This window comes from Drosophila santomea, chromosome 2L (assembly GCF_016746245.2).
Source record: "Drosophila santomea strain STO CAGO 1482 chromosome 2L, Prin_Dsan_1.1, whole genome shotgun sequence".
In the NCBI taxonomy this organism is placed as follows: Eukaryota; Metazoa; Arthropoda; class Insecta; order Diptera; family Drosophilidae; genus Drosophila; species Drosophila santomea.
In genome coordinates, this window is record NC_053016.2 from 20,593,773 (window position 1) to 20,621,237 (window position 27,465).

At 38.3% G+C, this 27,465-nt stretch overlaps 4 protein-coding genes across 10 annotated transcripts in view; 2 read left to right on the forward strand and 2 right to left on the reverse strand.

Annotated features, from left to right (window-relative positions):
* LOC120458691 (7SK snRNA methylphosphate capping enzyme bin3) overlaps positions 1 to 17,036 on the reverse strand; it is a 34,244-nt gene extending 17,208 nt beyond the window's left edge. For 2 of the 4 annotated variants that reach the window (XM_039646432.2, XM_039646429.2), the window contains exon 1: positions 6,903 to 7,131. The gene's annotated coding sequence lies outside the window, so the exon portion shown is untranslated. Of the gene's footprint in view, positions 1 to 6,902; positions 7,132 to 16,208; positions 16,296 to 16,854 lie in introns of those variants that run through there. The other 2 variants (XM_039646430.1, XM_039646431.2) reach the window with 2 other exon arrangements.
* LOC120458694 (mitochondrial import receptor subunit TOM40 homolog 2) lies at positions 1,589 to 2,984 on the reverse strand. The gene has a single exon (XM_039646438.1). The coding sequence runs from the start codon at positions 2,857 to 2,859 to the stop codon at positions 1,837 to 1,839; it is 1,023 nt and encodes a 340-aa protein (XP_039502372.1). The 5' UTR covers positions 2,860 to 2,984; the 3' UTR covers positions 1,589 to 1,836.
* A 289-nt stretch (positions 17,037 to 17,325) lies between the features above and the next one.
* Positions 17,326 to 22,455, forward strand: LOC120458692 (tetratricopeptide repeat protein 7B). Of its 2 annotated transcripts, none has more exons than XM_039646434.2 (9): positions 17,326 to 17,872; positions 17,933 to 18,215; positions 18,427 to 18,538; positions 18,595 to 19,534; positions 19,608 to 20,156; positions 20,860 to 20,957; positions 21,031 to 21,144; positions 21,972 to 22,168; positions 22,228 to 22,455. In XM_039646434.2, the coding sequence occupies exons 1-9, from the start codon at positions 17,743 to 17,745 to the stop codon at positions 22,358 to 22,360; spliced, it is 2,556 nt and encodes an 851-aa protein (XP_039502368.1). In that variant the 5' UTR covers positions 17,326 to 17,742; the 3' UTR covers positions 22,361 to 22,455. The 2 variants fall into 2 exon arrangements, with proteins under 2 accessions (XP_039502368.1, XP_039502367.1); XM_039646433.2 differs by having other exon boundaries at positions 17,331 to 17,872; positions 20,830 to 20,957.
* Positions 22,456 to 22,680: 225 nt separating this feature from the next.
* On the forward strand, positions 22,681 to 25,328 carry LOC120458693 (trichohyalin). 3 transcript variants are annotated; one of them, XM_039646435.2, is made up of 2 exons: positions 22,681 to 23,667; positions 24,260 to 25,328. In XM_039646435.2, exons 1-2 carry the CDS (start codon positions 23,140 to 23,142, stop codon positions 25,280 to 25,282), a joined length of 1,551 nt encoding a protein of 516 aa, XP_039502369.1. In that variant the 5' UTR covers positions 22,681 to 23,139; the 3' UTR covers positions 25,283 to 25,328. The 3 variants fall into 3 exon arrangements, with proteins under 3 accessions (XP_039502369.1, XP_039502370.1, XP_039502371.1); XM_039646436.2 differs by lacking the exon at positions 22,681 to 23,667 and adding an exon at positions 23,957 to 24,065 and having other exon boundaries at positions 24,260 to 25,322; XM_039646437.2 differs by lacking the exon at positions 22,681 to 23,667 and adding an exon at positions 24,005 to 24,112 and having other exon boundaries at positions 24,260 to 25,322.
* Positions 25,329 to 27,465: the final 2,137 nt, after the last annotated feature.

Consider the following 27,465-nt stretch of genomic DNA (forward strand, 5'->3'; position numbering starts at 1 on the left):
TATTTCTTAAAATTTGTAGTGCACATGCAAATTGCTCAGCAATGCGATTGCGGAGCGAAAAGATGGGCGAGGGTAGAAATGACATGGTTCAATTTTGGGGGTCAAATTGAAACCAAATAGAAACCGTTATAAACGCAGGTACTTCTATAAGCAGTAAACGACATGAATGCTAAATCGAGGAAGGGATGCAACGACAGTCAAGCACTAAACACTAAAATCAGAACGCTCTATTAACCAGGGTTTCCGCAGATAAAGGAAAATTGCCGAAATATTGCAAAAACTAGAAAAATGAAAAAGACAAATGACTACTAAAGACGAGGTGAGAGTTTTCGCGTTTTGTGCACCTTAATCACGAGACGCTAGGTCGGCTAAAATCTTTTGGGAACACTTCCCTTAAAAAAGAAATGAACGGCTCGTGAAAATGGTCCTTTGTGGCAATATACAATCGAAAAAAACAGTTATTTAATATTTAATTCCAACGACTTATTTAAACACAGCGCAATGCATTGCTGTGTATCATTGGGAATGAATATTTTAGATTAAGAATTGATAGTTTTTTACAACACATTGCCATTGAGGTACTCCAATTTCCAGAATTTGTTGGATTTATATTGGATTTAATTTTTTTGAAAATACTGCGCTTAGATTCCATTGCCCTTCTACCAAACGCTTTTGATTTCATAATTTCCGATACTAAACCATATGATTGGAGTCAATCTAAATGATCGAACATTTTGAAGTATATTTTGGGGTATATTTGGACAATTAACTTCAGACCCCACAAGTCGCTTTGAACTTATTGCAAGTGGAACCAGGAAGCATTTAAGACAGAAGATAAAGTTCTGAAGTAATCCAATAAAGGGGCCAAACTCGAGAACCATTTTTTGTTTTAGTTTGCTTTTTCTTTTGTCTTTTTTTTATCATCATCGTCCGCTCCGTTGGCTTGGACACTTTTCAATTTATTACTTGGCGTTTTCTGTTTATGATCAACAACATTTTCTCCTAGAGTAAAATGGTTTAATAGATGCGATAAAAAGTATGTAATAGGTAGAAGGGAATATGCTGTTACATTTTGTTAAATATATTATTTTTTACAACTTATATTGATTTTTGGAAAGAATTTGGAAAGTTTTTTCTGTTCTTTCTTTCCCGTTATCAAATGTTCTCTCTTGCCATACACGTTTTTTATTGTTATTTTAATTTCAATTTAATTTATTTTTTAAATTTTAATTTAAAAAAACATTATCATACAGCCTTACATTTCCAAACGTATTATCATTTTTTTATTTATTCAGCCACGTCACTTTATACAAAGTGATACTTTGGGTAAAGCAACATGAATGTATAAAAATCTGAAATTGGGTGGCAGCAATTAGTTTAAAAAAAAGCTTTATATGACAAAACAGATGCAAAAACAAATCGCACACTTATCGATTTGCTTATGCGTTAGAAAAAATTCTAAGCTTTTCTAATTTAATTTTAAGTTTAATAGTTCGAGTCTATTCGAAAGTTTTTATTTACAACAATATTGATTTAATTAACATTTCTGCATATCTCTTTTTATAATTTATATATAACAATTTTGACATGTTTTTGAATTTGTATTTACATACATTTCCAATTTAAATTTTAAAATCAACTACTTTTGACCAAACAGTTTTTAAATTGCATAGCCTTAAATAATAAGTACGTTTTTTTTACCGCAATCTTGATCTATTTAATGTTAATAGAACATACTTCTATTTCCTATTTGAAACAAAAAAAAACAAAGATAGGTCCACGGTAATTGTCACGCCTTTTCGTGCTTCCGCTGGATTATTATAGAATAAATTTGATTCATCCTATCATGAGGCCGCATCCCAGCCGAAAGCTATTTTTTAGGTGATTCATACGACCGCTAATGGCCAACGAAAACGGTAGCGGCTGCAGTCTTTTCTCAAGAACTCCGGAAATGTGCCAATTTGAATCGAGACTGCCGCGGAAGACTAGGTCTGCCTTGGGAAGATCAACCTGGTATGCCACCGTGGCCGTCGACTCTAGCTGACGAAGATTTGTTTCCACCTCGACTCCGATCTGTAGCTGATCACTGGCTTTCTGGTAGTAACTAAGGTGGAATCCGGCAGGACCAAATGTGCAAGACCACACGGAATCACCGACGGCATAGCGTCCAACTGCTGATAATACAGCCACTTGGCGTCCGGGCAAATTCGCCCCGTACTGGTAGGCCAACTCCGATCCTAAAGCCAGTCTGTTGGTAACAGACTGCAAGTACTGACACACAATTACTCCGGAACCCGTTAAGATGCCCGGATTGCCCATTGTCAGGGATACTGTGTAATCTCTGCCGCGATAGTCTCCCGTGAGCTGTGTGGCCACCAACTTTGAGTCCTGGAACTGCGAGGCAAACTTGCACCTCAGACGAGACGTCAGTTGATGGATAACGTTCGCATTAAGATTGCCCATCGGATCGATTTCCCCAAGAAGAACCGGAAAGGCCTCATTTGGCCCGTATTGCTTGGTGCCCACGTAAGTAGCTCCAAAACGATAGCCACTGGGACCAGCGGAATTCATGTTGATAGTGTGGGTCACTTGGAAGTGGTTACTCAAACCCTTGTTCAACATGATTTTGGCGCCTTCGAAGGTGTTGGCCTGGATGTCACGACAGCGACTGTGCAGCTCCTCAACTGTCCCGGGATTTGCCAATTCACTCATTCCAACTTCTGCCCTTAAAGCCTCCACCATCTGTGGCGGCATTCCGGCGGAATACTCCGTTGCCTCCGGCGAGCGTAGCCCGGCGGAGACATGAACACGCCCACGAGAGGACTCCACGTCTGCGGTGGATGCTATTACGTTGCCCATTCTTGAACCGTTTGGGATCTACCGTTATTTAAAAATTTGTTAACTGTTTCTACTAAAATTGTTTTCCTTTTCGGCGTTGTGTGTTGGAAATGCTTAAACATCAAAATAAATGTAATAATAAAACTATATGCTGTCAAAGAGCTTGAAATTCAATAAAATGTATTTTTATTTAAAGTATTACCTACTGTGTTCTGTGCATTAAAACAAGCTTAACAAAGGTATTAAAGACTTGGTTATTTCGGTAGCCTGAAACCAACCGCATTTGGACTTAATTGATCATTTTCTTAAAAGCAAAAGACACAGCAGTCGTCCAAAAAGAGCACTTCGAAAACTTAAGTTGGACAATTGAACACAAGAAAAGCTACATCTGAAGAAAACAATCGTCGAAGATAACCACTGTTATCCATTTATCACGTACATAACATTTTTCATGTGGGCTACGATGTATTTTTATGAACTTTAGTTAAGAAAGCTTAACTTAACCGATATGTTTAGAAGTAGTTCGTAAGCGAGCTTTCGTATTTTAGACAAACACACCTGTAATGTACAACACTAGACATATTGAGCTCACAAAAATTTAAAAGACATGTTAAGAAGACGGGTGAGAAATACATATAAAACAAGAGAGAACGCTATAGTCGAGTTCCCCGACTATCTGATACCCGTTACTCAGCTATTGGAAGTGCGAAGGAGAGTCTTCAACACTGACAGTTTTTGGCGGCTTGTGGGCGTTATAGTGGGCGTGGCAACAAGTTTTTTGGCAAATCGATAGAAATTAACAAGACTAATACAAAAACGAAAAAATATCAAAACATTTTTTAAAAGTGTGGGCGTGGCAGTTTTGGGCGGTTTGTGGGCGTTAGATTGGGCGTGGCAACATGAATCGACAAACTTGCGCTGCGTCTATGTCTCTGGAGTCTGTATGCCGAATCTCAACTTCCTAGCTTTTGTAGTTCCTGAGATCTCAGCGTTCATACGGACGGACAGACAGACGGACATGGTCATATCGACTCGACTATTGGTCCTGATCAATATATATACTTTATATGGTCGGAAACGCTTCCTTCTGCCTGTTACATACTTTTCAACGAATCTAGTATACCCTTTTACTCTTCGAGTAACGGGTATAATTAAAATAAAATAAATTAAAATATAAGAATTCCGTTATACACCTCTCATATTGCATATTACTTGTTCTATACATAATAATTACCCCCAAAAATGGCGTCAATGCAGTATTTTGAATCATCATACATACAGACTGGTAAAATAACTCCGAGATACTTACAGAAAAATCTGCTAAAAATATCTACATACTGTAATACTACGTGCCTATCACACCCAAGACATATACCGCAGGCTAATACACTTTTGGCTCAGAACCGGTGAAGCAGACGGACGGACAGACGGACATGGCCAGATCGACTCGGCTATTGATCCTGATCAAGAATACATATACTTTATATGGTCGGAAACGCTTACTTCTGCCTGTTACATACTTTTCAACGAATCTAGTATACCCTTTTACTCTACGAGTAACGGGTATAAAAATCAGAAAGTGCACCGTTTGCTTTGCACCAGGCTTTGCCTGCTCAGTGACGAGGCTCACTTTTGTCTAGGTGGTGTGATAAACAAAAAAAATTACCGCATCTGGATCGACACCAATCCACAAGCATACCATGAGAAACCGATGCACTCAGAGAAATGCACAGTTTGATGTGGTTAAGGGGCTGGCGATGAAGAAATGAATGTTCCCGTCAACGGGAACGTGCGTGAGAATGGTCTAGACGACATTTGGTTTCTACAAGACGGCTTAACTTGCCAGTGAAACCATCGACTTTTTGGGCGATGAGTTCGGTAACAGTGTTATCTCCAGAAATGGTCCTGTGCCATGGCTTCCAAGATCGTGCCAAAATTCACCATGGGATTATTTTTTGTGGGGGTATTTGAAGTCGTTGGTCTATGCGAACAAGCCCATCACGGTTCCGGCACTAGAAGCCAACAGTAAACAAGCTATTGCCGACATACGGCCCTAAATGCTTGAAAAAGTGGTTGAGAATTGGATTTCATTGAAGCAGTTTTTAAAAAAAATAAATAGTAGCCATTTGCTCGAAGTTATATTCCATTATAAAAGTCATCGTATTATCTTTTAAATAAAAAAATCTTTTTAAAAATAACGCTCTGCCGCAATCTGTGCATTTTCTTTTTCAATTTAAAAACATAAACCTCCTAAAAATAAACACCCTTTATATATGTATGTACATATGTATGTATATATAGCAAGGAAGAACACTAAAGTCCAGTTCCTCGACTACCCGTTCCTCAACTAGTTGTCCCTTGACTCCGCCAATTTTACTTATTGCCGTTCTTCCACATACCCCTTACACAAATAGACCGTTGCTCTTGTTCCTCATATATGTACATATTACGAATCTTTTGGGCGCGCATAAAAGTAAGAGTACAAAATACTGCGCGTATCAGCGAATTGAGTGAGAGTGTCTGATTTTTAGTTTTAGGTGGATATATATTTATATGTAGTCGTCGAGCTCACATCTAGAAAAGCTTAAAACTTGTTATTGCCTTTAATGCTAAGCAGCTTGGCGATTTTCTTACTCATTCGCCCTCTCACGGTTACGGCATATTTCTTAAAGCAAAGAGCCGAATTATTCGGGATCTCTTGCTTGGGTGGATTTACTCTGTTGGCTGCTTTAATCTTTCTTTAATTTATAAAGGTTTTACGTTTAACATGATTTGACAATAAACTTTTCCGGTTTTTTAAAATCAAAAAAAAAAAGCATATTAACACTTAATATACCTTAAAGGCTAGTTAATTCAAGCAACAAACGTCTGTGTAGTTACTCACAATGAAACATTTAAATACATACATACATAACGATGTACAATAAGATCCCATAAGTTAAATATACATACATACATATGTATTAATTTACAAACCTAAGACTGAGAGTAAAATTTTTATGCAGTCAAAATTTGTAAACATTGAAAAGCATAAAAAAAAGTTGCACCGCTTTATTTCATTGGAAGCACATATACACAATTCTACTTGAGATCTGGCCCCTGGACAAATGGTGAGGAGCCATTTCTTGTGATAGATTGAGGTATTCACTGTGATTTCCTTGTTTTTCCTATCTGGAAATTCCTCTCTATATGCTTTTTCGCCTGTGTTGCACACACGACCAGTAGGAATACGTAAAGCGCGCTTGCCTTGTCTAATTAATGCAAATTTAATTGACGCCAGACATTTTAATGAAACTGAAACATACCAGGCAGCAATTCGTTGACGGGAGGGCATAGATTAGGGCATGGGAGTAGGTAATATTTTGTATAACTCAAAACACTGCACATTACAAACAAACACGAAATCTACGAAACGTAAAGACTTCTGTGCTTTTTGAATTTCACTAATAAGGCTAGCGGTAAGGTTTGGCAAAAGAATTTTATTATCAAATGCTTGATCGTTATTAACTAATCACCTATTAAATATCACTTTCGATATTCGAGGAGAGTGAGAATTTCTGTTTGTTTACGTCAGTTTTAAACCTTTATTATATTTTTCCGCCCCTTTTCACTATTGATAAATATTTCTAGCTGTTATTTATAGGATTTTCTTTTATTTTCGCTGCTTGCTTTCCTATGTCATTCGGCGCTCGTTTCAATTCCACTTAGTTTTATTTCTCGCACTGTGGTTCGCTATTTTACGGAACGTGCGAACTTGGCCAGGCACATTAATTTCTTGCACTTTTGAACAATTTTGTCACACTGTTCGCTTCTGCGTCCAAATGTCGCCTATGTCATTGTTGTCTTCGTTGCAAAAGCGTATCAAAGGAAGAGACAGCTTGCTAAATATCTTAAACTGTTGTACGCTATTTAAACTCGCACACAAACACAAAGCATTTTTATACACGTATATGTATATAGTAGTATATGTATATATATACCAACACTAAACTGTAACTTTGACACATACTCCCGGGTTAAAAGAGAGAGGAATAATCTCGTTTTCTTTTCAAAAAAAAACTTACAACGTTAGAACACCTAATTAATGGCTTTAAAACTGTATTTTTTTTTTAACGACTCTGCCTCGGGATTTAGTCAATCGGTTACGCATGACTAATCGGGTGTGCTCTATGGTTTTGCCGTCGGTCTTTTCTCACTTCCACTGTGCAGCTGGTACTCGTTATTATTTTATTTCGCGATGAAACGCCCGCTTGCTTGAGCTCCGAATTTGTCGCGGTTTTTTCAGCAAATGAAACGTTTCAGTGCCAAGGCGTTGCGATGTGGTTGCTATGGTACAATGTGGAACAAAAATGGAACAGATGGCGCACAGTGGTACATCTCCCATGCGGTAAGCTGATAACCATTGTTACTTAAATTTTCCCAGAAAAATTTAAAATTATAACATTATAAAAAATATTTGAAAATTAAAGTTATACAATTTTTTCCTAAACTTTCGGGCGCTTTCGTTCTTAAAGGAAAGAAAGAAATCAATCTTATTTTTATGAAAAAATAAATGGATTGCTATTAGTGTTATGATTAAGGCGTGGTTTTCGGCAACAATATTGTTTTTGAATATAACAGCTGTCGCTAAATATTTCGTTGTTTTCATGTCAAAATAAACATTTATATGCGCTCGTTGAGCGTGAATGTATCAAGAGCGGATTTTAAAAAGGAGAATGCTGAGTTTATAACAAGTCAAGTAAATATTCATACTAAAAATGTGTTGCAATGGTTAAACAAGTTTACAACACACTGTGCAGCTAGATGACGGAGTGACGGTTGGTCATTTCGGTTGGTTCATTTGCCAATCGTTCGTCTCTCGCGCTTTCTGAGGCGAATGTGATGTACAAACAGTGAGAGAACTGGTTGTGCATGTGTATTGCGCCATCGCTATACGCCTGTGTTTCTCTCTGAGCAGAGCACATTTTGTTTGTTTACAGTTTTTGCGCCATTGAAAAGGTGTATTTGAATTCTCTTTAAGCAATGCATTTAAGAAATTTTTTGGTTAAATTGCAATTAGCTAGCAATGAAGTTTATCTCTTTTATTCTATGATGTTAAAAAACATTTTTTAAGAATACCAGTATATTTTGATTATTTGCAGTATATCTTAATATAATATTTATACTCGTTTATTTTTTAATATGACATCTGTTAGTTCAATTTTAATTAATATTTAGGAATTATAAACATTTTTGTTTTCAAATAACTTAATAAAAATTCTACTTGTAACCTTAATATTATAACTATCCAACACTGTGTATTTAATAAAGGGTATTCCATTGTCACCTAACTTGAAGCTTTGTCGCCCTAAGAGGTATGTACATACTTATTTCGATATTTTTCTTTTTTGTTTATGTTTTTCATTGTTTGATTGTTTTAAATTGAGATTTGTGGGCCAAAAGCTGCATCAGTAGTGACAGTTGTCATCTTGTCGCTTTTGTGCTGCGTTGTTATGTTGCATGCTTGAAAAAAATTGACAAATTGTTGCCAACGCGGAATAACTGGAAACTGTATGCATTAAAATATTTTCGGCTTGGCTTTAAAGCTGCGCCAATTAGGAATCAAAACTTGTATTTGTCATCGTGTCGATTTGGGAGTTTGAGTGCCTAGGCAAAACAGTTGTTTTTTTTTAGCTTTCTGTTTCTACTCAGATCGGCGAATTACATAAGAGGAAGCAAGACGTATATATGTATGTAGCTTCCCAACTCCTATCGCCGGAGTCTTTTCTCATCCAGTTACATACATATTTACATACATATATATTTATATATATGTATTTGCTTGCTTAGATCGGCGAAAAATGGATACCATACAATTTCTTCGATGTGCCAACCAACTGATGTAAACTCTGGGTGAACGTTTGTGTGGCTCAAGAAATACAAGGTAATATCCTTTCATTGAAATTATAAAAAAAATTTTCCAAATATCCAAAATATTCACATAAACTGGATTTAGGAATTTCTCATTTCGACCGGATCAAAGAGTATTGCAATCATTGAGACACAAACTTTTTATACACAGCTTAAGTAATTAGTATATGTACTATGAAATGTATAAAATCTTAATCAGGATCACTTTCCGAGTCTATCTGGCATTTAAAAAAATGGGTTTTTTTTATTGCCTTTATCGATAGGTATATGTTTCGAGAATATAATTCCCAAGTCTAAAAATTATATTTTCAAAATGCTGGAAGTTATGCGACTTTAAAGCGGCGCGCTCGACCTGTGCGTGAGCAAACCGCTAACTTTGAACGTTGTTTTTTCAGAACCATGTTTTTCAAATTTGCGTAGGCGATTACAAAAAAACTACTGAACCGATTTTGCTCATCCTTGCTTTATTTTGAAGATCATAAAAAACTGCATCGTAAACTAAACTGAACTAAAAAAAAACCTATTTTTATATATTTTTTAAATAAAAATATTTGAAAAATTTTGCTTCAAAAACGGAAAATGCTCAATTTTTTATAGTTAACGTTCAATACCGAATATTTTACTTCAAAAGACAGAAAAAACATTCTCAAGTAAAATAATATTTGATTATATGATTTCAAATAAGAATTGCGGTCAGGATCGCTCACGCAGATTTCCACGTCAGCGGCGAGGCGGATACATGATCAGCCAAAACTTTAATTTTTCGAACAATAAAAATATTTTTTTCGTATCCTTAAACATTGTCCTGAATATAATACCAATTGGATGGGATTTTTTTTTATTTTCCAAAAAATAAATAACAAAAAATCACTACATTTTTGGCTTCTAAAGGGAGTTCCCCCCTTAAGATCCAGATCTCGGCAACTTTAAAAGTTACTTCGTCAAATTTAATATCAGAACTTTGATTAAGTTAAGGAGGAAGTTTTTAAAGGACAATGACTTCTCACTGTTGGTTTAGGTATACTTCAACACTATGATCACAAATAGTTTGCATAAACTTAGTATTAGTATATATATCTTGATAAGTATATATATTTTCTAAAGCGCATAAACTTTGGTAGACTTGGTGTGCAATTCCACTAAGTAGTTTGGACTACCTTTCGATTGGTGTTCATTTCTTCGTTTACATATACTTACTTATATACTAGTTGCCTTTAAATGCTCTCCTGGTGCGATTCGGCACTACGCAGTTTACCGCCCACAGTGATATTAAGTTCGAAACGAATAAGGATACTCTCTGATTACAAAAGCTTTGACAGAATAGACCGCATCATAATAGAGGACAGCACCGACAATACAACCACAGCGAAAATTAAAAGAAAAGCCTGAGCAAAAAGCAGCAAGCGAAACTATAAATAGCTCAACAATGTGATAAGGGCACAACACATGGAAACATTGAGCTGTCTACGCACATTTCCAACCGAAATGCTTCAAACCAAAAAGCCTGTATTGCCGTAACGACAGCCGTGCCCACGAAAGCAATCACAAGAACCAGGACTATCTGCACTATGCAGAGCAGTTCGGCTTCCACTTATAAGAAGTACCTATACTGAAAAACTATAAAAGCTAAAAAGTTGAGATTCAGCATGCAGACTTCAGGGACATAGACGCAGCTCAAGTTTGTTGACCCACGCTGCCACGCCCAGTCTAACGGCCACAAGCCGCACAAAACTGCCACGCCACGCTTTTGAAAAATGTTTTGATATTTTTTAAAATTTTAATCGATTTGCCAACACTTTTTGCCACACCCACTTTAACGCCCAAAAAGCGCACAAAGCTGCCACGCCCACAGTTTTAAATAAGGTACTCAGGCATGCTCCGTTAATCGTAATTTTTTTTCGTATTCGATTTGGTCCAAAACTTTCAATTTCGTTTTTAGGTGCTCTGGTTTTCGCAACATTTTTGCTATCGGAATGTTTCGTTTTTCATCGCTTGCATTATTTACAAACAAAACTTTTGGCCCTCCTTTAAATTAGTTAATAAATTCTTTTATATTTTGTAAGTACTTTTAGCTATCTGTTTTGTTTCATCAACAGTATGACAACCTTCACCATAGCTTCTGGCGACGCACAATGGCACAAAAGAGGTGTTGTTCTTGATCATATTCAAAAGAGATTGGGACCCCCCACGTCCCACCCCGAATTTCCCAGGCAAAAGATCAACTCAGCGTAAAAACCCGCGGCTTAGTGCAAATTCTGCTACAAGCGCAGTCTCTGCACATTACGAAATTGTACGGCGGGCATACTTTTTTTCCTTTATTGGCGGCAGTAAATATGTACCATATTAGCATTTTCAGAGAAAACAAATGAAAAATATTTGTCGAAATTGGATAAAACTTGAGAAAGCTGCCCCAAAAAAAACTTATTTTCGAGTATAAAATCTACTATTTATCACACCATATAGTATGACCACTTAATCGAAAGGTACTAAAATTACCTTTCATTAAAAAAAAACAAAATTATGAAAATATCTCAACTGGTTCCAGAGTTATGATTTTTGTAACTCTAAAGTATTTAAGGCGCCACTGTGCGACCCTGCCAAATCGAAAATTGTTGTTGCCGACGGCAACATTTTGTTAGTCAAATCTGAGGTGGGGTCAGAAATACATTTTTTATAAAAAAAAGTAAGTGTCAGAATGATCTTCTGGTGATGTGGAATAAACTTCAATAGACCACTGAGTAAATAATTTTTTCCCTTTAGTTAATGAGAACTGATTTAATAAAAAAAAAAGGAATTTACCTTTCATTTCGGACCAACATAGGTGCCCATTTTACAAATCGACAAATTCCTACGAATTCGAAAACCAGAGCACCAATTTTTCGATGTAAAATCGAAATTGTAAAAATCTTACGAATTTGATTACCGGAGCAATGCCTGTCTGATATTTTTTCATTTTTTTATTAGTCTTGCAAATTTCTATCGATTTGCCAAAATACTTTTTGCCACGCCCACTCCAACGCCAACCAACCGCCAAAAAACTGTTAGTGTTGAAGAGTCTCCTTCGCACTTCTACTAGCTGGGTAACGGGTATCAGATAGTTTGAGAATTTTAGTAAGCATACTTACTACCCTACAGCACCACGAATTCATTAACGACTTACTCTTATTCACTTTGAATGAAAAATCGTGTGCAAACTTTTTTAGCCCCGTTATTTATTTATATATTTGATCATTATAAACAACCCTAAGTGAATCTAGACTGATGTCGTCAAGTTGGTTCGTAAGTGTGTCCGCTTGCACGCAATCGTATAGGATAATCGGTAATTGAATAGAAAACAAGAGAGAACGCTATAGTCGAGTTCCCCGATTATCTGATACCCGTTACTCAGCTAGTGTAAGTGCGAAGGACAGTTTTTGGCGGTTTGTGGGCGTTAGAGTGGGCGTGGCCAAAAGTGTTTTGGCAAATAGATAGAAATTTACAAGACTAATACAAAAATTAGAAAATATCAAAACATTTTTCAAAAGTGTGGGCGTGGCAGCTTTGGGCGGTTTGTGGGCGTTAGAGTGGACGTGGCTAAAAGTTTTTTTGCAAATCGATAGAAATTTACAAGACCAATACAAAAATGAAAAAATATTAAAACATTTTTCAAAAATGTGGGCGTGGCAGTTTTGGGCGGTTTGTGGGCGTTAGAGTGGGCGTGGCAACCTGAATCGACAAACTTGCGCTGCGACTATGTCCCTGGAGTCTGTATACTCAATCTCAACTTTCTAGCTTTTGTAGTTCCTGAGATCTCGACGTTCATACGGACAGACGGACAGACAGACGGACGGACAGACGGACATGGCCAGATCGACTCGGCTACTGATCCTGATGGCCGGAAACGCTTCCTTCTGCCTGTTACATACTTTTCAACGAATCTAGTATACCCTTTTACTCTACGAGTAACGGGTATAATTAGTTCAAGCTTCATTGATAAGTTATTTAGTCTGGCGAAAATTACTTTATTAAGTTATTGGAACTACAAATTAATATTTATCCAAAGGAACGATCGGAAAATAAACAAGATCAAAGATAAAGCGAATGTAGTAAATATAATGTTAGGGAGATGGATGAATGCAATAAGGATTTTATTAAGTTGTGGTATATTGCTGGTGCTTAGTGTTAGAAGAATCAGCATGCTAAATCCTAATTTCGTTTTAACTTATTGTTTGATCATATTGCTTTCTCTATGGAATAAAATGTTTTGAATGTTCCTAATTTCTTCTTTGCGCCCAAGACTCTTCAGCATAAAAAACACTTTACAAAACAAAGGACAAAACGCTTTAGCGGTGCTAAACTGATTTGTTTCAGACTGTTTCATTTGGCTGACATAATTTTATTGAGTCTGTTTTACAAACTCAGAGTGAGCTACCAAAAATGTTTGCCTCAACATTTTAAACTTATGTTTTTCATAACAGCCTGCTAAATTAAAAAACTTCTTAAATGGCTAATTGGTTATTGCCTTAATTAAAAAATGAAGGCAATTTATGGTAAATTTATTAAAATTTATAATTTGTAAATTTTTCATGGTATTTGTTAGCATTACTTGTTGTTTATGTTCTTGTTAAAAGCAATATTATAATGTTGTATATATATGGAAATTTTACAAGCTAATGATAATATAAAGGATAAGGTATCTTATATTTTAAATACATATACATATGTACGTAAAAAAATTATATTTTTGTTTTGTCATCAAAAACACTTTCACTACATTACAATAAAATATCAATATAAAAAAAAAAATGAAAAAAATGTATTAAAAGAAAAAAAAAATTAAAAATGTTTAAAATGTGGCAGTTATTGGGCGTGCAAAATGGGTCACCTAACTTGCGCTGCGTCTTTTTCTTTAGAGTCTACATGCTTAATTTGAATTTTCTACCTTTTATAGTTCCTCAGATCCCGACGTTCATAAAGACGGACAGACAGACATGGCCAGGTCGACATCGCTATTGATCCTGATCAAGAATATATATTTATTTTAAATGGTCGGAAACGCTTTCTTCTGCCAACGAATCTAGTATACCCTTTTACTCTACTCCTTCTACGGGTATAATAAAATGAAAATTTATGCATGACGCATATGAAAAAAAAATGTTTTTGTTGCCAAAAAAATATCGCTCAGTTTGAGGAGTTTACAAAGATTATTTCAGTTGGCCACCCCAAGTTTTTATGTTATGGTCAGATAACGGCAAAGTCTCAATGTCTGCTGGAACAAACCGATGCCTAATCAAGAAACACCTAAAGATTATTAAAGATATAATATATCGCAATAGGTACATTGACATTATAAAGAGAAATCTCGAAAAGATCTTGGAATTGGCTACTCTTTTTAAAGGTAATAAACCAAATGCATTATAAATTCTCTGAAACAATCTTCACATCCTTTACGACCTGGACTGAACGGTGCCCTTCTTGACCCCAGTAAATTTGATTTAAAAGAGGATTTAAATGAGGAGTAAATGAAAAAGATCACTTTCTTTATGTCAATTTTAGTTTCTTTCATCCCCAGATGACTTAATGAATACATTATGATAACCCTCAAAAAATTTAAAACGCAAACCTATTAATTACCCTATTTAAAATCTAAAAAAAAAAATACTAGATTTTTACCTTTTCTGGTAATTTTCCCACTTTTTTCATATATACTTATGAAGCACATCAAGGTCGCCGAAATGTGTGTAGTTCAGTAACGAACAACCATAAAACGAAGCTTCACTAATGAGAGTTTGCCGGCTCGTTGACAGATGCACCGACGCGGATTAAGAACGTGCAACAGCAAACAAAAGATTGCGGACCTTAAACAAAAGCAGCCCTGCTGGCCGGGACAACAACTGCAGAGGCAATGCATCAGAAACTGTGATACGTGTGGGCGTGGCAGCTTTGGGTGGTTTGTGGGCGTTAGAGTGGGCGTGGCAAAAAGTTTTTTTGCAAATCGATAGAAATTTACAAGACCAATACAAAAATGAAATAATATCAAAACCGTTTTTAAAAGTGTGGGCGTGGCAGCTTTGGGCGGTTTGTGGGCGTTAGAGTGGGCGTGGCAACATGAATTGACAAACTTGCGCTGCTTGTATGTCTCTGGAGTCTGTATGCTTAATGTTAACTTTATAGATCCTGAGATCTCGACGTTCGGTCGGACAGACGGACGGACATGGCTAGATCGACTCGGCTATTGATCCTGATCTATACTTTATATGGTCGGAAACGCTTCCTTCTGCCTGTTACATACTTTTCAACGAATCTAGTATACCCATTTACTCTATCTTCCATCGTCAATAATAGTGATAGTATTTGATGACGCACAATTTGAGAATGTAAACAGGAAATAAAACGGTCACCCACAATTTTAAAATCTTTAAATCGCCCCTTCTCCACTTTTCAGCTTGCCCTCCCTATACGAAACGCTTTATCCCGTACTCTACATACAAAAAATACGTAAGATTTTTTATGATACTTTTAACAAATATTCGCAGTGCCATGGTAATATTTTAGTTCAAAAAAGCTGGGTTCAGCAAAATCGATTTTTTTCAATATGAAAATTTGATTTTTTCAAATATGAAAACTGGAATCGATTGCTTAACAATTAGATTTTGGTTTGCCACATCTTTTTAAATTTCGAAAATTTTTGAAAACTTTTTTTTTTGTAATCTCAAAAACATTGTTTACCCGTTTTTTATTGAAAATAATTAGTTTAAAGAGGTGGCAAAACGATAAAAACAATAAAGGGTTGGAAAAAGTTTTTTATTGAAAATATTTACTTTTGAGATGTGGGCAATCGAAAAGAATTATTTTTAAGGATGGGCAAACGATAAAAACTATTTTTAAAGGGTGGACAAACGTTTTTTTTATTAAAAATAAATAGTTTTAAGAGGTGGAGAGAAGAAAATATTTATTTTTTAGGGTGGGCATACGATAAAAAAATTTTAAGGATGGGCGTTTTTATTGCAAATATTTAGTTTTGAGACATGGGCAAACGCTTAATTCTTAAATGGGTTATATTTTCCAAACTAAAAATTTTCAAAATTCTATATCTTTAAAACTGGACGTGGGCAAAAAAAAAATTAATTGGTGGGCAAAGAATTTCAGTTATAAACTGTTTTTACTGAGCCCAACTTCTCTGAATACTATAATCCCTTTTTAAAAGTGATTAAATTTGAATATTATTGCAGATTTATCTGGCACTACTATTATTTTAATCGCAACTGTATGTACACAAAAAAAAAGTTAAAAAAAAATGTTGTACCTAAGAGATTATGAAATTGCCTCATCGCACTCCCACTAGCTCTGTAAGGGGTATCTAATAGTCGATTATTTCTCGTATTTATAGCAGCTCCACAAAATAGTGGTAGCTCGATATATATTTTATTTTTGGATTTTCGGTCAAAAGGGTCACTGTGTTCATCGAACTTTCCACTTACCGGCATTTTCTTTCCGTTCTTGAAACGAAAAGAATTCCTTCGGTTGGGGGGATAACAGAGATTCTCTTCGCGCCTAACAGATTGGCAAGGAAGTTGTAGAATGAGAGGAGACAGGAGCTTGATGCCGAGAATCTGTGATGTGTTTTTTGCGCTCGTTTGTTTAAACGTAATTGAAAGCGGATACTTTACCTAAGATTTTGTATATTGAAATAAAATAGTACCAAAATGTTGCATACATAATACACACAAGGCACACATTAACTTTGACATGTGATGGTCCTGCGATAAAAGTTATCGATGGCTGGGAGAACGGTGGGGATGAGAAAACAAATTTGCTTGCTTAAATGGCTCGTGAAATTGACAAAAAAAAACGTTCAATTCAACTCCGAAACACAGAATAAGGGTGCATATTATTTTAGATGATTGAAATTCACTTAAAAAACACACACACAACTAGACACTACTCTAGTCCAAATCCTCTACCTGGGCTACCTCGATTTCTTCATAGCTTTCCAACTGATTGCTTTCTTGTGGGTACTTGCGAAAAACACAAACTTTAGGAACAGCTGAGTGTCCACACACAAAGCCACACGTGCTGTACCTTTAGCTAACATACCAAAAGGGAACTTAAAGGCAAAACACTTACCGCCCTGTAAACCGAACGATTGCCCAGCGGCGAATTGAACATTATATTTACTTTTCGTTTTGTTATTCCCGTTAAATTTGCCACACTTTTAATAAATTATATCGCAAAAATCCTTAAAATATGTTATCTTTTGCAGAGGCCTAACACATGCGTGAGTCTTTTACAAAAAATCACTTTCAACTAACATAGCTTTACATTTTCTCGATTAAAGTGCCCGTGCCAGTGTTGCCAAATTAAAAAAAATTTGTAATCGGAAAACAATTCAATTTAAAATAGTATGTATATATAAAACAATATCTAGATATATATATTTTTATATTCGCAAAATCCTTAAATACTGAGAAATATCAAATATCTAAACTTATAAAACATATTATCTATAAAAATAGTTTATTTTTTTTGCGGATAACATTTTGATAACAGATTAAAAATAGACCAGGACATAAAATAGAGATATCCCGCTAATATGTAGGATTGACAATGTGTTATTTGGCGACCAGAAGTATCATCTTATTAGAGAAGATCTACAACACTTGTACATATCGATACAACCAACAAACTTGTGACAATCAAATTCTATGGAACAGCTGACCGAGACTATGCAATTTAACAGCTAACAGAGGACCCCAGATGTCTTAGCAGCACTTGTAAGCAATTCGCCTTACAGAACGCTGTTAGCGGGACTACCGATAACAGGATCTATCGATAGCAACCATTTGTCAGAAAGAGGAAGAGCGAAAAACTCCAATGTTTGTAAAACATATTAATTACTGTTAATGGAATCCGCTTTAGGCGCAGAGGAGTTTACAGCGAGCACGGGCACACACTGACCTACATAGGAAGCATAGAGTGACACCATCCTGGCAACACTTTCCGTGCAGTGGACATATGGCCAACAGAAACATGCGTAACACCACAACCAAAGTGGAGGCCCTGATTGAGAGCTGTCGCAGCGAGGGCAAGTGGCACCGGGTTATCGCGCTAACAGATGAACTGAAGACCGGGTCCCCGCACAATGGTAAGACGGTTTCCGCTGATGACGGTATTTCTGCAATGACTGCACTCTTTCATGGAACAGAGTGCCTGGCCAACTTTCTGGTGGGGGAAGCCCGTCTGGAGAGTTATCTGGAGGACAACGCACTCGCGTCAGACTCAAACTTTGGGCGTGCCAAGTCCGGATTGACCGAGGCCCGACGCTTCCTTCATTTGGCTTTGGGCGAAAGTGGTCAAAAGGCGGGCATCGCCCTGGACGCCTATCTGCTGCTGGCCAAGCTGTGCTTTGCCTGCGGAGAGTATGAACAGAGCCTGGATAATTTCGTCAAGGCAGAACTCAATACGCTTGCCGAGAAGGAGCTGACCCTGTAAGTTGGGACAACGTTTAGTAAACAAAATGTTGTCTATCTGCACGGGGAAATATTAGGGTGTTTCAATATGAAAACATGCCTGCTGAAATAGTATTGTAGCTCTTCAGGACACACCCAATATAATTATACCGTTTTTATGTCAATCAAAATCCTAATATTCATCCTAAAACTCATCGCTCTTCTGCTTACATATGTATCTTTTTAAAAGTCGTAGCCTAAAAATCCTTGCGGAGTCGTATGCCATCAAGGGACTGTGCCTAGAGCAGCAGACTACGAAGCCGTCATCTAAGTTTAAGAAGGCCGAAAAGGACACGGAAATGGTAAGATCTTCGATTTAATTTTTAAAATGTAAGTAATTTTTTAATTTTTATTCCAGATTAGCTGCTTTGAGCGTGCATCTGACCTAGGCCTGCTCTATCTGCAGGAATACGACATCGTTAGTGGGAGCAGTGGCTCGTCGAACAACTCAACTGCTGGTTCTACGTTAAATGTAAACGCGTCTACTGTGCAGCCTTCTAGCAGCAGTTTTGCCATCAGCAGTAGTATACCGGCGAGTGGTCAAAGTGGACTGGAAATGAACCGCAGGATGGGTGCCATCCTAGAGACCGCCCTACAGCGGGCGCCAATAGTGCTTATTAAGACGGAAAAGCTTCAAGAGGCCGTTGAACGGTATCGAATCATGCTGAACGCCATCGAAACGCGGGCTACTCAATCGTTGCGCCTCACGCTGGCCCGTCAGCTAGCTGAGGTCCTTTTAAGAGGGATCTCGGGCACAATTTACTCTCCTCCCTTTACCGGAAAATCTGGAGGTGGGACGCTGCGAGGAGGGTCCTCCAAAAAACTTTGGAAGCCGCGAAAATACGCAGCCCGCCAGCAGTTCAACCCTCGGAACCAGCAAGAAGAGGTGATTCTGTTGTTACTTATAGCCGAGGCACTGGCTGTGAGGGATACAGTTTTGTCGCAGAGTCCTGAGTTTAGACAGGCCCGTCAGCATGCTATGGGCAACGTTACGGCCGTCTATGATCTCCTGACCTTGGCTACTGTGCGCTGGGGGCTCGTCCAGCTATTAAATGAGTCCTTTGAGAAGGCGCTAAAGTTTAGCTTCGGTGAACAGCATGTGTGGCGGCAGTACGGATTAAGTTTGATGGCAGCCGAAAAACACTCGCACGCTCTAAGGGTATTGCAAGAATCAATGAAGTTGACTCCTGGTGATCCCCTGCCTTGTCTGTTGGCTTCTCGCCTTTGCTACGAGAGTCTGGAGACAGTAAAGCAAGGTCTCGAATACGCTCAGCAAGCGCTCAAGCGCGAAGTAAAGGGTAAAAAAACGTTGTGTATATAGATTTAAACATTTTATTACGCTATTCCAAACTCTACTTCTTCCATGTACAGGCCTGCGACCATCACGAAGCCAACTCTTTGTGGGCATCGGTCACCAACAGCTAGCCATTCAGTCAAACTTAAAAAGCGAGCGAGATGCGTGTCACAAGCTGGCTTTGGACGCCTTGGAGCGCGCTGTGCAGTTGGATGGGAACGACCACCTGGCGGAATACTACTTGTCCTTGCAATACGCGCTATTGGGACAGCTGCCGGAGGCATTAGTTCATATCCGTTTCGCCCTGGCGTTGCGCATGGAACATGCGCCATGTCTACACCTGTTCGCTCTGTTGCTGACAGCGTCGCGCCGTCCTCGTGAAGCTTTGGGGGTTGTGGATGATGCTTTACACGAGTTCCCCGATAATCTGCAGCTACTGCATGTTAAGGCACACCTGCAGCTGCATCTAGAGGACGCGGAGACGGCGCTGGGCACTGTACAGCACATGCTGGCCGTGTGGCGGGACGTTTACGAGGCCCAGCTAGCGGGAGAGGAGGAGAAACACTCTGATACTAAGAGTGGTGTTCACTTGGCACATTCTTCACAGATGTCCGACAAGGATTCAAGTAAGAGTTCGATAGCTGCCGCTTGCATCTGACTTGTTCTTTATCTAATAATGTGAATGTTCTGTGTATATACACTCGTATATATATCTGTATCCCAAACTCTGCGGAATCAATGTATTATACGTAACAAACAAATCAAACTCGCATATATAATTGTAAGTTTGCTAAGAAAATTCCGGTTAATCAAACTCGAACATAGTCAACACCGGGAGTCGCATCCACTAAAATTTTACTGGTTCAGTAGTTATCTAGATAAATTATCTGATCATATATTTTTCCTCCCATGCACTACTTTTTTAAAACACGTTCCTATTAACACGTACATTTTGTAACATTTTTACGTTCTTCTTATACTCAAAGAGTATTGTATGAAACAAGATTTGTATGCAACATTCTTCGACTTCTGTCTTCGGAGGTCTCAAAAATACCATTAAACGGTATTTGGGACACCCGAAATAAGTCTAAACATAATATTTTTTTGAGCATGGGATTTTGGTTCGTAATCTGTTATGCGATAATATAACCTTTTTGCCCTCTGCTAAAACATATGTGCATGATCTCAACACTTTGTCTATCCTTATCTACTTATCTTTGCCTCCGTTTCAACATTTTTTCTTGTCGTTATGGAATTAACTTTTGTCGAAAGAACTAAACTGAATTTCGTTCTTTAAAGATTCTGTGTACGCGGCTTCATTGGCTGCAGTCTCCCGCGTTGAACAGGCTCTGAGTGAAGCAGCAAGCTCACTTAGCTCATTTACGCAGCGTCCTGGACCTCGACGCCCCTGGATGCTACAGATTGAAGTGCGTTTCCAATTTCGTTTAATATATAAGTGAAGTTATAAGTTTAATTGGATGCTAAATGTATTCGTTTAAGATATGGCTTCTGCTGGCTGATGTCTATCTGCGCATTGATCAGTCCAACGAGGCACTCAACTGCATACACGAAGCTTCACAGATTTATCCGCTTTCGCATCAGATTATGTTTATGGTAAGTTGTAAAGTTTTTAAAATATCATCATCCCATTAATTATTTTTATACCGGTTACTCGTAGAAGAGCTTATATTGGATTTATTGAAAATTATGTAACAGCTAGAAGGAAGCGTTCATTAGGACCAATAGCCTAGTTTATCTGGCCATGTCCGCCTGTCTGTCCCTCCGTATGAAATTAGTGATCTCAGGAACTATAAAAGCCAGAAAGTTGAAACTAAGCATCCCGATTCGAGTCGTAGACGCAGCGCAAGTTTGTTTCACGCCCATTCTAATGCAAACTGCCACGCCAATACTTTTGGAACATTTGAACTTAGTTGTTAGTCTGGTAAATTTCAATCGATTTATCCAACAAAATTTGTTGCTCGTTTGTTCCTAATTTCTATTGATATGCCAAAAAAGTCTTGAAACTTCTCGTTCGCATTTCAACTAGCTGAGTAACGGGTATCGGGGAATTCGACTACAGCGTTCTCTAATATTTTTACAGTATTTTAATTAGTTTGTCTGTCTTATACCAATCTTCAAACATGGGCACAGATGTCAAGCGGCTCAAGCAGCCGCACAATCAGAAAAACTGTGATAGAGCTTACATTGGAACGATCGGTTAGAACTGAAATTGTGAAAATATTTAGATACAACTTAGCAGAGCTGAATTTTCTTTTTAATTTGATCAGCGAAAATCGATCTAAATAAACTATGTTGGGTTGATAAATAGTTTTACATTTTGCGAGACCTGCAAGGATTTTAAAACTGAGTCTTTTTAAATTCTCCATTCCTTTTTTATTCCATTCCGATTCACAATAATTTTAGTACCATTTTTTATTTAGCGTGGGCAGGTGCACGTCTATTTGGAGCAATGGTTTGACGCCAAGCAATGTTTCCTGAACGCTGTGGCCGCCAACCCAAATCATACAGAAGCTCTGCGTGCTCTAGGAGAGGCGCATTTAATACTGGGCGAGCCCAGATTGGGAGAAAAAATGCTTAAAGATGCGGCCAAACTAGATCCGAGCTGTCCAAAAATTTGGTAAGCTTAAAGACATATACTAACACTTAAAACAAAATTCATATTGACAAATTTACCAGGTTCGCACTGGGAAAGGTGATGGAGATTCTTGGCGATTTCCATGCCTCAGCCGATTGCTTCGCCACGTCGTTGCAGTTAGAGCCATCATGTCCGGTGCTACCTTTTACTTCTATACCTTTGGTGTTTGAATAGGAACACTTTCGTGCTGCATTAAGTTTGTTTGTAGCATATTTAACCTTAAACCTCAAAATGAACAGCAATACTATTACTATTCCTTACTTTAAAAATTGTTGTATCACAGTATTGGAGCAACAAATGTTTAAACAATGTTTGTTCAAGCTAATCTGTATTTAGTGGGCAATTCATCTATCATCCTTATTCATTAACTTTTTAAGGATATGGTTTGGTAAAATTGATTACTCCATTAGATGTTGTTAATTGCATACAAAATTGGTTATTATTATTTAAATATATAATATTTCAAAAATTATTTTTTCTTTATTGAACCGGTGGATGCCACTCCTAAATTTTTTTTGAGGTCCTTGCATTTTTTACAGTGGGAAATCATCCTGATTAGTATTAGTGCATTTTAGTAAAATGCATATCACTCTTTCATGACCTTTCACTTTCCGTATAAGCTAATTGACGCCGATAATTTCCGCATTCTGTGCTAAAATCCCAATTTAGACATTATAACTACCAAGGAGTTTACTTGCAGTTACGCCCCATTTCCTTTATGTTCGGTGGGCTTGTGTCGTTGCCCTTGGCAACTAGCGTAGCGCACGGCCAATCAATAAAAAGTAAACAAGGCAGTCGAAAGTGTAGTGTCACTGCACAGCAGGCATTGGAATTTGGGCTTATTACGCCACTCTTAAAAAATCCTGGGTGCTTCATTTTGTGTTCCAGTTTAAACTTTGGCCTCGTTAGATTACCTACTTGAATCTTGATGGGCGATTAGTTCCACAATCATAATGACGCCTAAACAAAAGCGTCGCGGACGCAGCGAGTCGCTGTGCAATAGCAAAGACAAGGGACAGTCCAAAGCAAAGCACTTAGACCTGCTTGAGCAACTGGACTTAAGAGGAACCTGCTGCGACATCTGCCACTGCGACTGCTATATCTCCCACAGCAGCGGTTCCGTGAGTGGGCGCAGCGTTCATCGGCAGGAGAGCGTCAACGAATTGTTGCAACTGGAAAACGACATTGAAACTCTAGAGCAATTGCAGCGAAGAGAAAGTCTAAGCTGCAAAATTAGTTCTAGCAGCCAGGGCCACCGAAGAAGTACTTCCAGATCGTCAACAGAAGGAAAGTTTTCTCACAGCAGGCGGTTATCCTTCGACTCTCAGAGAAGAATTACAAGCTTAGGAAGAAGTCGGCGGTCAAAAAGCGCAGGGAGTCGCACTTGCGAGTCTTGGGAGAAGCAGTCTTCACAGAAATTAAAGCAAACACCTCAGGATCGTCGAAGGCGCCGTGCTCAAAAGGATTGCAGAATGCTTCAAGTAAGCTTAGATAACATGAAAAAGATTGTAAGATTGGGACACACGCAATTGGAGCCGTTTGCAATTTATACGCAAAACTCTTGTTTTAAAATCGTTTAATTCTTTTAATTCATTTTTTGATATTTATACCCGATACTCCTGCTTTAAAATCGTTTAATAGTACATTCTTTAAATTAATTAAGCAAATAAGCCTCAATATACAAGCTTTCCAAAAAAAAAAAACACATTATATTTATATCTGTTACTAGATTCGTGGAAAATTATGTAACAGGTAGGAGGAAGCGTTTAATTCATAAGTATTACTGAACGAGTCAATCTACCCGTATCCGTCTGTCCGTCCGGCTGTCAAAATGAACGCTGTCATCTCAGAGCTATAAAAGTTGGAAAATTGAGATTAGGTATGATTCTAGTGAAAAACATTTTGGCTCATTGAGTAATATTAAGCGTAAGTACAAATGTAATCGTCGATACGTGGTGCTCGTGACCAATCTGGCAAGCTTTTTTCTGGCAAGTCGCTTTTTTACCTTTCTACATCTTAAATACCTTAACATTCGTTAAATACGTGTTCTTCAACTCTGTACCACCTTAATAGATATTTTTGGCCCCCCTTAACGACGCACCAAACCTTTCTATCATCGGACGGGCCAAATCCAAATCGCAAGAAAATTTGTCTGTGGTGTCATACCAACCGCAGGTCAAGCAGAGCTCGTTATGCAGCTCGATGGCCAACTTGTGCCTTGCACCAATGGTGCGAGCCGCATATCAGCAGGTCCCCAGCCACGACCAGAAGATCCTTAACTGCATGGCGGAAAAACGGAGGCAACAGACCGCCGAAAAGGAGACGGCCTGGTTGGCGCGGAAGTTCTGGGAGAACGAACGTCTTGAGCGGCAGCTTCATCACGTGGAGCAGCTGGAAGCTTACAAGCATGCGGTTCACGACAAACAATTCCAGGACTACCTGGTGACCAAGGCGCGACTGCAGGCTTTGGCTGAGCGGGATCTGTCAGAGCTTAAGCGATTGCGTGGAGCGCTTAACGCCAAGGACGCCGCGGTCAAAAAGCGGCTGGAAGCCAGACGGCTGGAACGAGACCTTAACATCTCGCAGCGACGGTGCGAGGAGTTGCGTCGCAGCGAGGCGGTCACCGTTCATCAGGAGGAGCAACACCTGGACGACACCTTGCGTAAGCGCGACATCTGCATGAGGCTAACGCAACGCCTGCGACGTGCAGACGAGTTACGTGGCCAGCTGTTGGAATCGTACCTCAAGCGTATGCAGCTCGACAACTACACGGAGCAGGTACATCACGAGGAGCACTGGAGGGAGCGACAGCAGGAAGAGCGGTTGCGCAGGGACCAGCTCCGCGAGGATATCGAACGTAAAAACTATCAGACCCAGCGCTTCGTTGAGTGTCGCCAACGTCGCCAAAATGATCGCTTCCGTACCGCTAAGATCTCTGCCAGTCTGCGGGAGCTGGTGCGCCAGTCCGTCACACCCGAAGGCGCTATTAGTGGTTCCGTGGTCCAGGATTCCCTAGCGCTCAACTCATATGTCCAGCAGCAGATAAAGCTGGGTCGCCTGCTCTTTGAACAATCTGGCGGGAAAAAACTTGTTTGAAAGACACATTTTTGATGGATATGTATGTACATATACACAAATTGTTGCTGGTTTTATGTTAATAAAGTCAATTAGTACTTTTAGTTATATTTTTGTAGATTATGTTTAAGTCAAGTTATGTACTACATAAGCATACGCTGGGGTATGATTTCAATCCGATGCATGAGATTTGGATCTTCTCAGTCTAATCAAGAGTGATAACAAGGCCGTATAATCAATAATCCATAAGGCTGAGGTAAACGAATCTTCGTTCATAAAGACAAAAGTGTACTCCACCCTGATCCAGGAACTGCAGAGCACGTTCATATGTACATATATAGCCTCAGTCAAAGGCCTTGAATTGGGACAGTGTCCCAAGAGGACTTCCCTTAGTTTTCTCTTTTTTCGTATCGATCACGTTTCGGAAGTGCAAATACCTAAAGTGAGCAAGAGGGCCGCAAATTAAAAATGAGATGCACATGCATCCCAAACTGAGACAAGGTTATCAGACCCCATTGAGTCTGATTCATCGTCGACCCAGGCCAGCGGTCGTTTCCTGAGTTCAAGCTTTTAGTGTCTATCAAAGTTAATTAGATTAACACTTTAACTGCTCTCTCGGTTTTAGAGCTCAAGTGCATAATTGTTGTGGTGGTTTTGAAATTGAAACAAATGTCGTGCTAATGCACGGTGCCATTTTGTTTTATAATTAGTGAGGCTTGATTTTGACTTAAACTTTTATAAATTGTATTACTTATTAGTTTTTTTACGTATTACTTATAGAAACTCGTCTTAGCCTACAGGCGCCATATATATTTATCTCCATTACGTCATTGAATATTCTATTCATCTCAAACCGATTAGAATGTTCGATGATTACTTGAAACTATGATTACATGTCGCAAATTTAGTGTATACCCACTGTTCCTATTGTAGCTATATGGACATTTTGTGGTCTGATCCGTACCGTCCTGACTTATATACTACCAGCAATTGAGAGAAGACATATGGCAATGTACTGTTAACGTAGAAACTAACTAACTGAGAGACCGACTAGGATATACCCTCCCTGCTGTTGATACTGTTTCAGAATATACCTTCTTTATATGAACAGCATTCGTTCCATTGCAAACTTCTGAGTAAAATTAATATGTATATCTTTTTCATTAAGATAATATAATCAATTTCCACGACTAGTGAAATTTTAAAATGTTTAGTAGCTTACATCAAAATTGTTAAGACAGATAGTAAAATCAAGAAGAAATCTAAATATTTTTTTAAACTGTGGGCTAGTTTTTATACCCGTTACTCGTAGAGTAAAAGGGTATACTAGATTCGTTGAAAAGTATGTAACAGGCAGAAGGAAGCGTTTCCGACCATATAAAGTATATATATTCTTGATAAGGATCAGTAGCCGAGTCGATCTGGCCATGTCCGTCTGTCCGTCCGTCTGTCTGTCCGTCTGTCCGTCTGTCCGTATGAACGTCAAGATCTCAGGAACTACAAAAGCTAGAAAGTTGAGATTAAGTATACAGACTCCAGAGACATAGACGCAGCGCAAGTTTGTCGATTCATGTTGCCACGCCCACTCTAACGCCTACAAACCGCCCAAAACTGCCACGCCCACACTTTTGAAAAATGTTTTGATATTTTTTCATTTTTGTATTGGTCTTGTAAATTTCTATCGATTTGCCAAAAAACTTTCTGCCACGCCCACTATAACGCCTACAAACCGCCAAAAAACTGTGTTTAAGACTCTCCTTCTCCCTTCCACTAGCTGAGTAACGGGTATCAGATAGTCGGGGAACTCGACTATAGCGTTCTCTCTTGTTTTTAATCTAATTTACCCTGCGTCTTCGTCTTTAAAATTTGCATACTTAATCTAGCCCTAATAGTTTCCAATATCTCGACGTTTATACAGACAGAAAGATGTCCGTATAAAACGCTTTCTTCTACCTGTTACATAGTTTTCATTGAACATGCATAACCTACGTTACACTACGAGTAACGGGTATACAAATATTTTTCGTCTTTTCGCGGTCGTACGATACGCAGTCGTTATAAGAATTTATCATAAACATTTAAGAGTACAACTTCAAACTGACGTCAATAAACATCAAAATGTAAAATATAGCTTATTAGTCCGAATTATTAAAAAAAATTTGAAAATGTTATATAACTTTATTTTAAACGCTTAGTATGCACAG

Bases quoted from the DNA above. Each gene is read 5' to 3' on its own strand.
- LOC120458694 (XM_039646438.1), bottom strand. From the start codon at position 2,859: ATGGGCAACGTAATAGCATCCACCGCAGACGTGGAGTCCTCTCGTGGG.
- LOC120458692 (XM_039646433.2), top strand. From the start codon at position 17,743: ATGGCCAACAGAAACATGCGTAACACCACAACCAAAGTGGAGGCCCTG. The intron at 17,873-17,932 runs GTAAGACGGTTT...TTCATGGAACAG, and splicing joins GACCGGGTCCCCGCACAATG to AGTGCCTGGCCAACTTTCTG. The intron at 18,216-18,426 runs GTAAGTTGGGAC...TCTTTTTAAAAG, and splicing joins GCCGAGAAGGAGCTGACCCT to TCGTAGCCTAAAAATCCTTG.
- LOC120458693 (XM_039646435.2), top strand. From the start codon at position 23,140: ATGACGCCTAAACAAAAGCGTCGCGGACGCAGCGAGTCGCTGTGCAAT. The intron at 23,668-24,259 runs GTAAGCTTAGAT...CCACCTTAATAG, and splicing joins AGGATTGCAGAATGCTTCAA to ATATTTTTGGCCCCCCTTAA.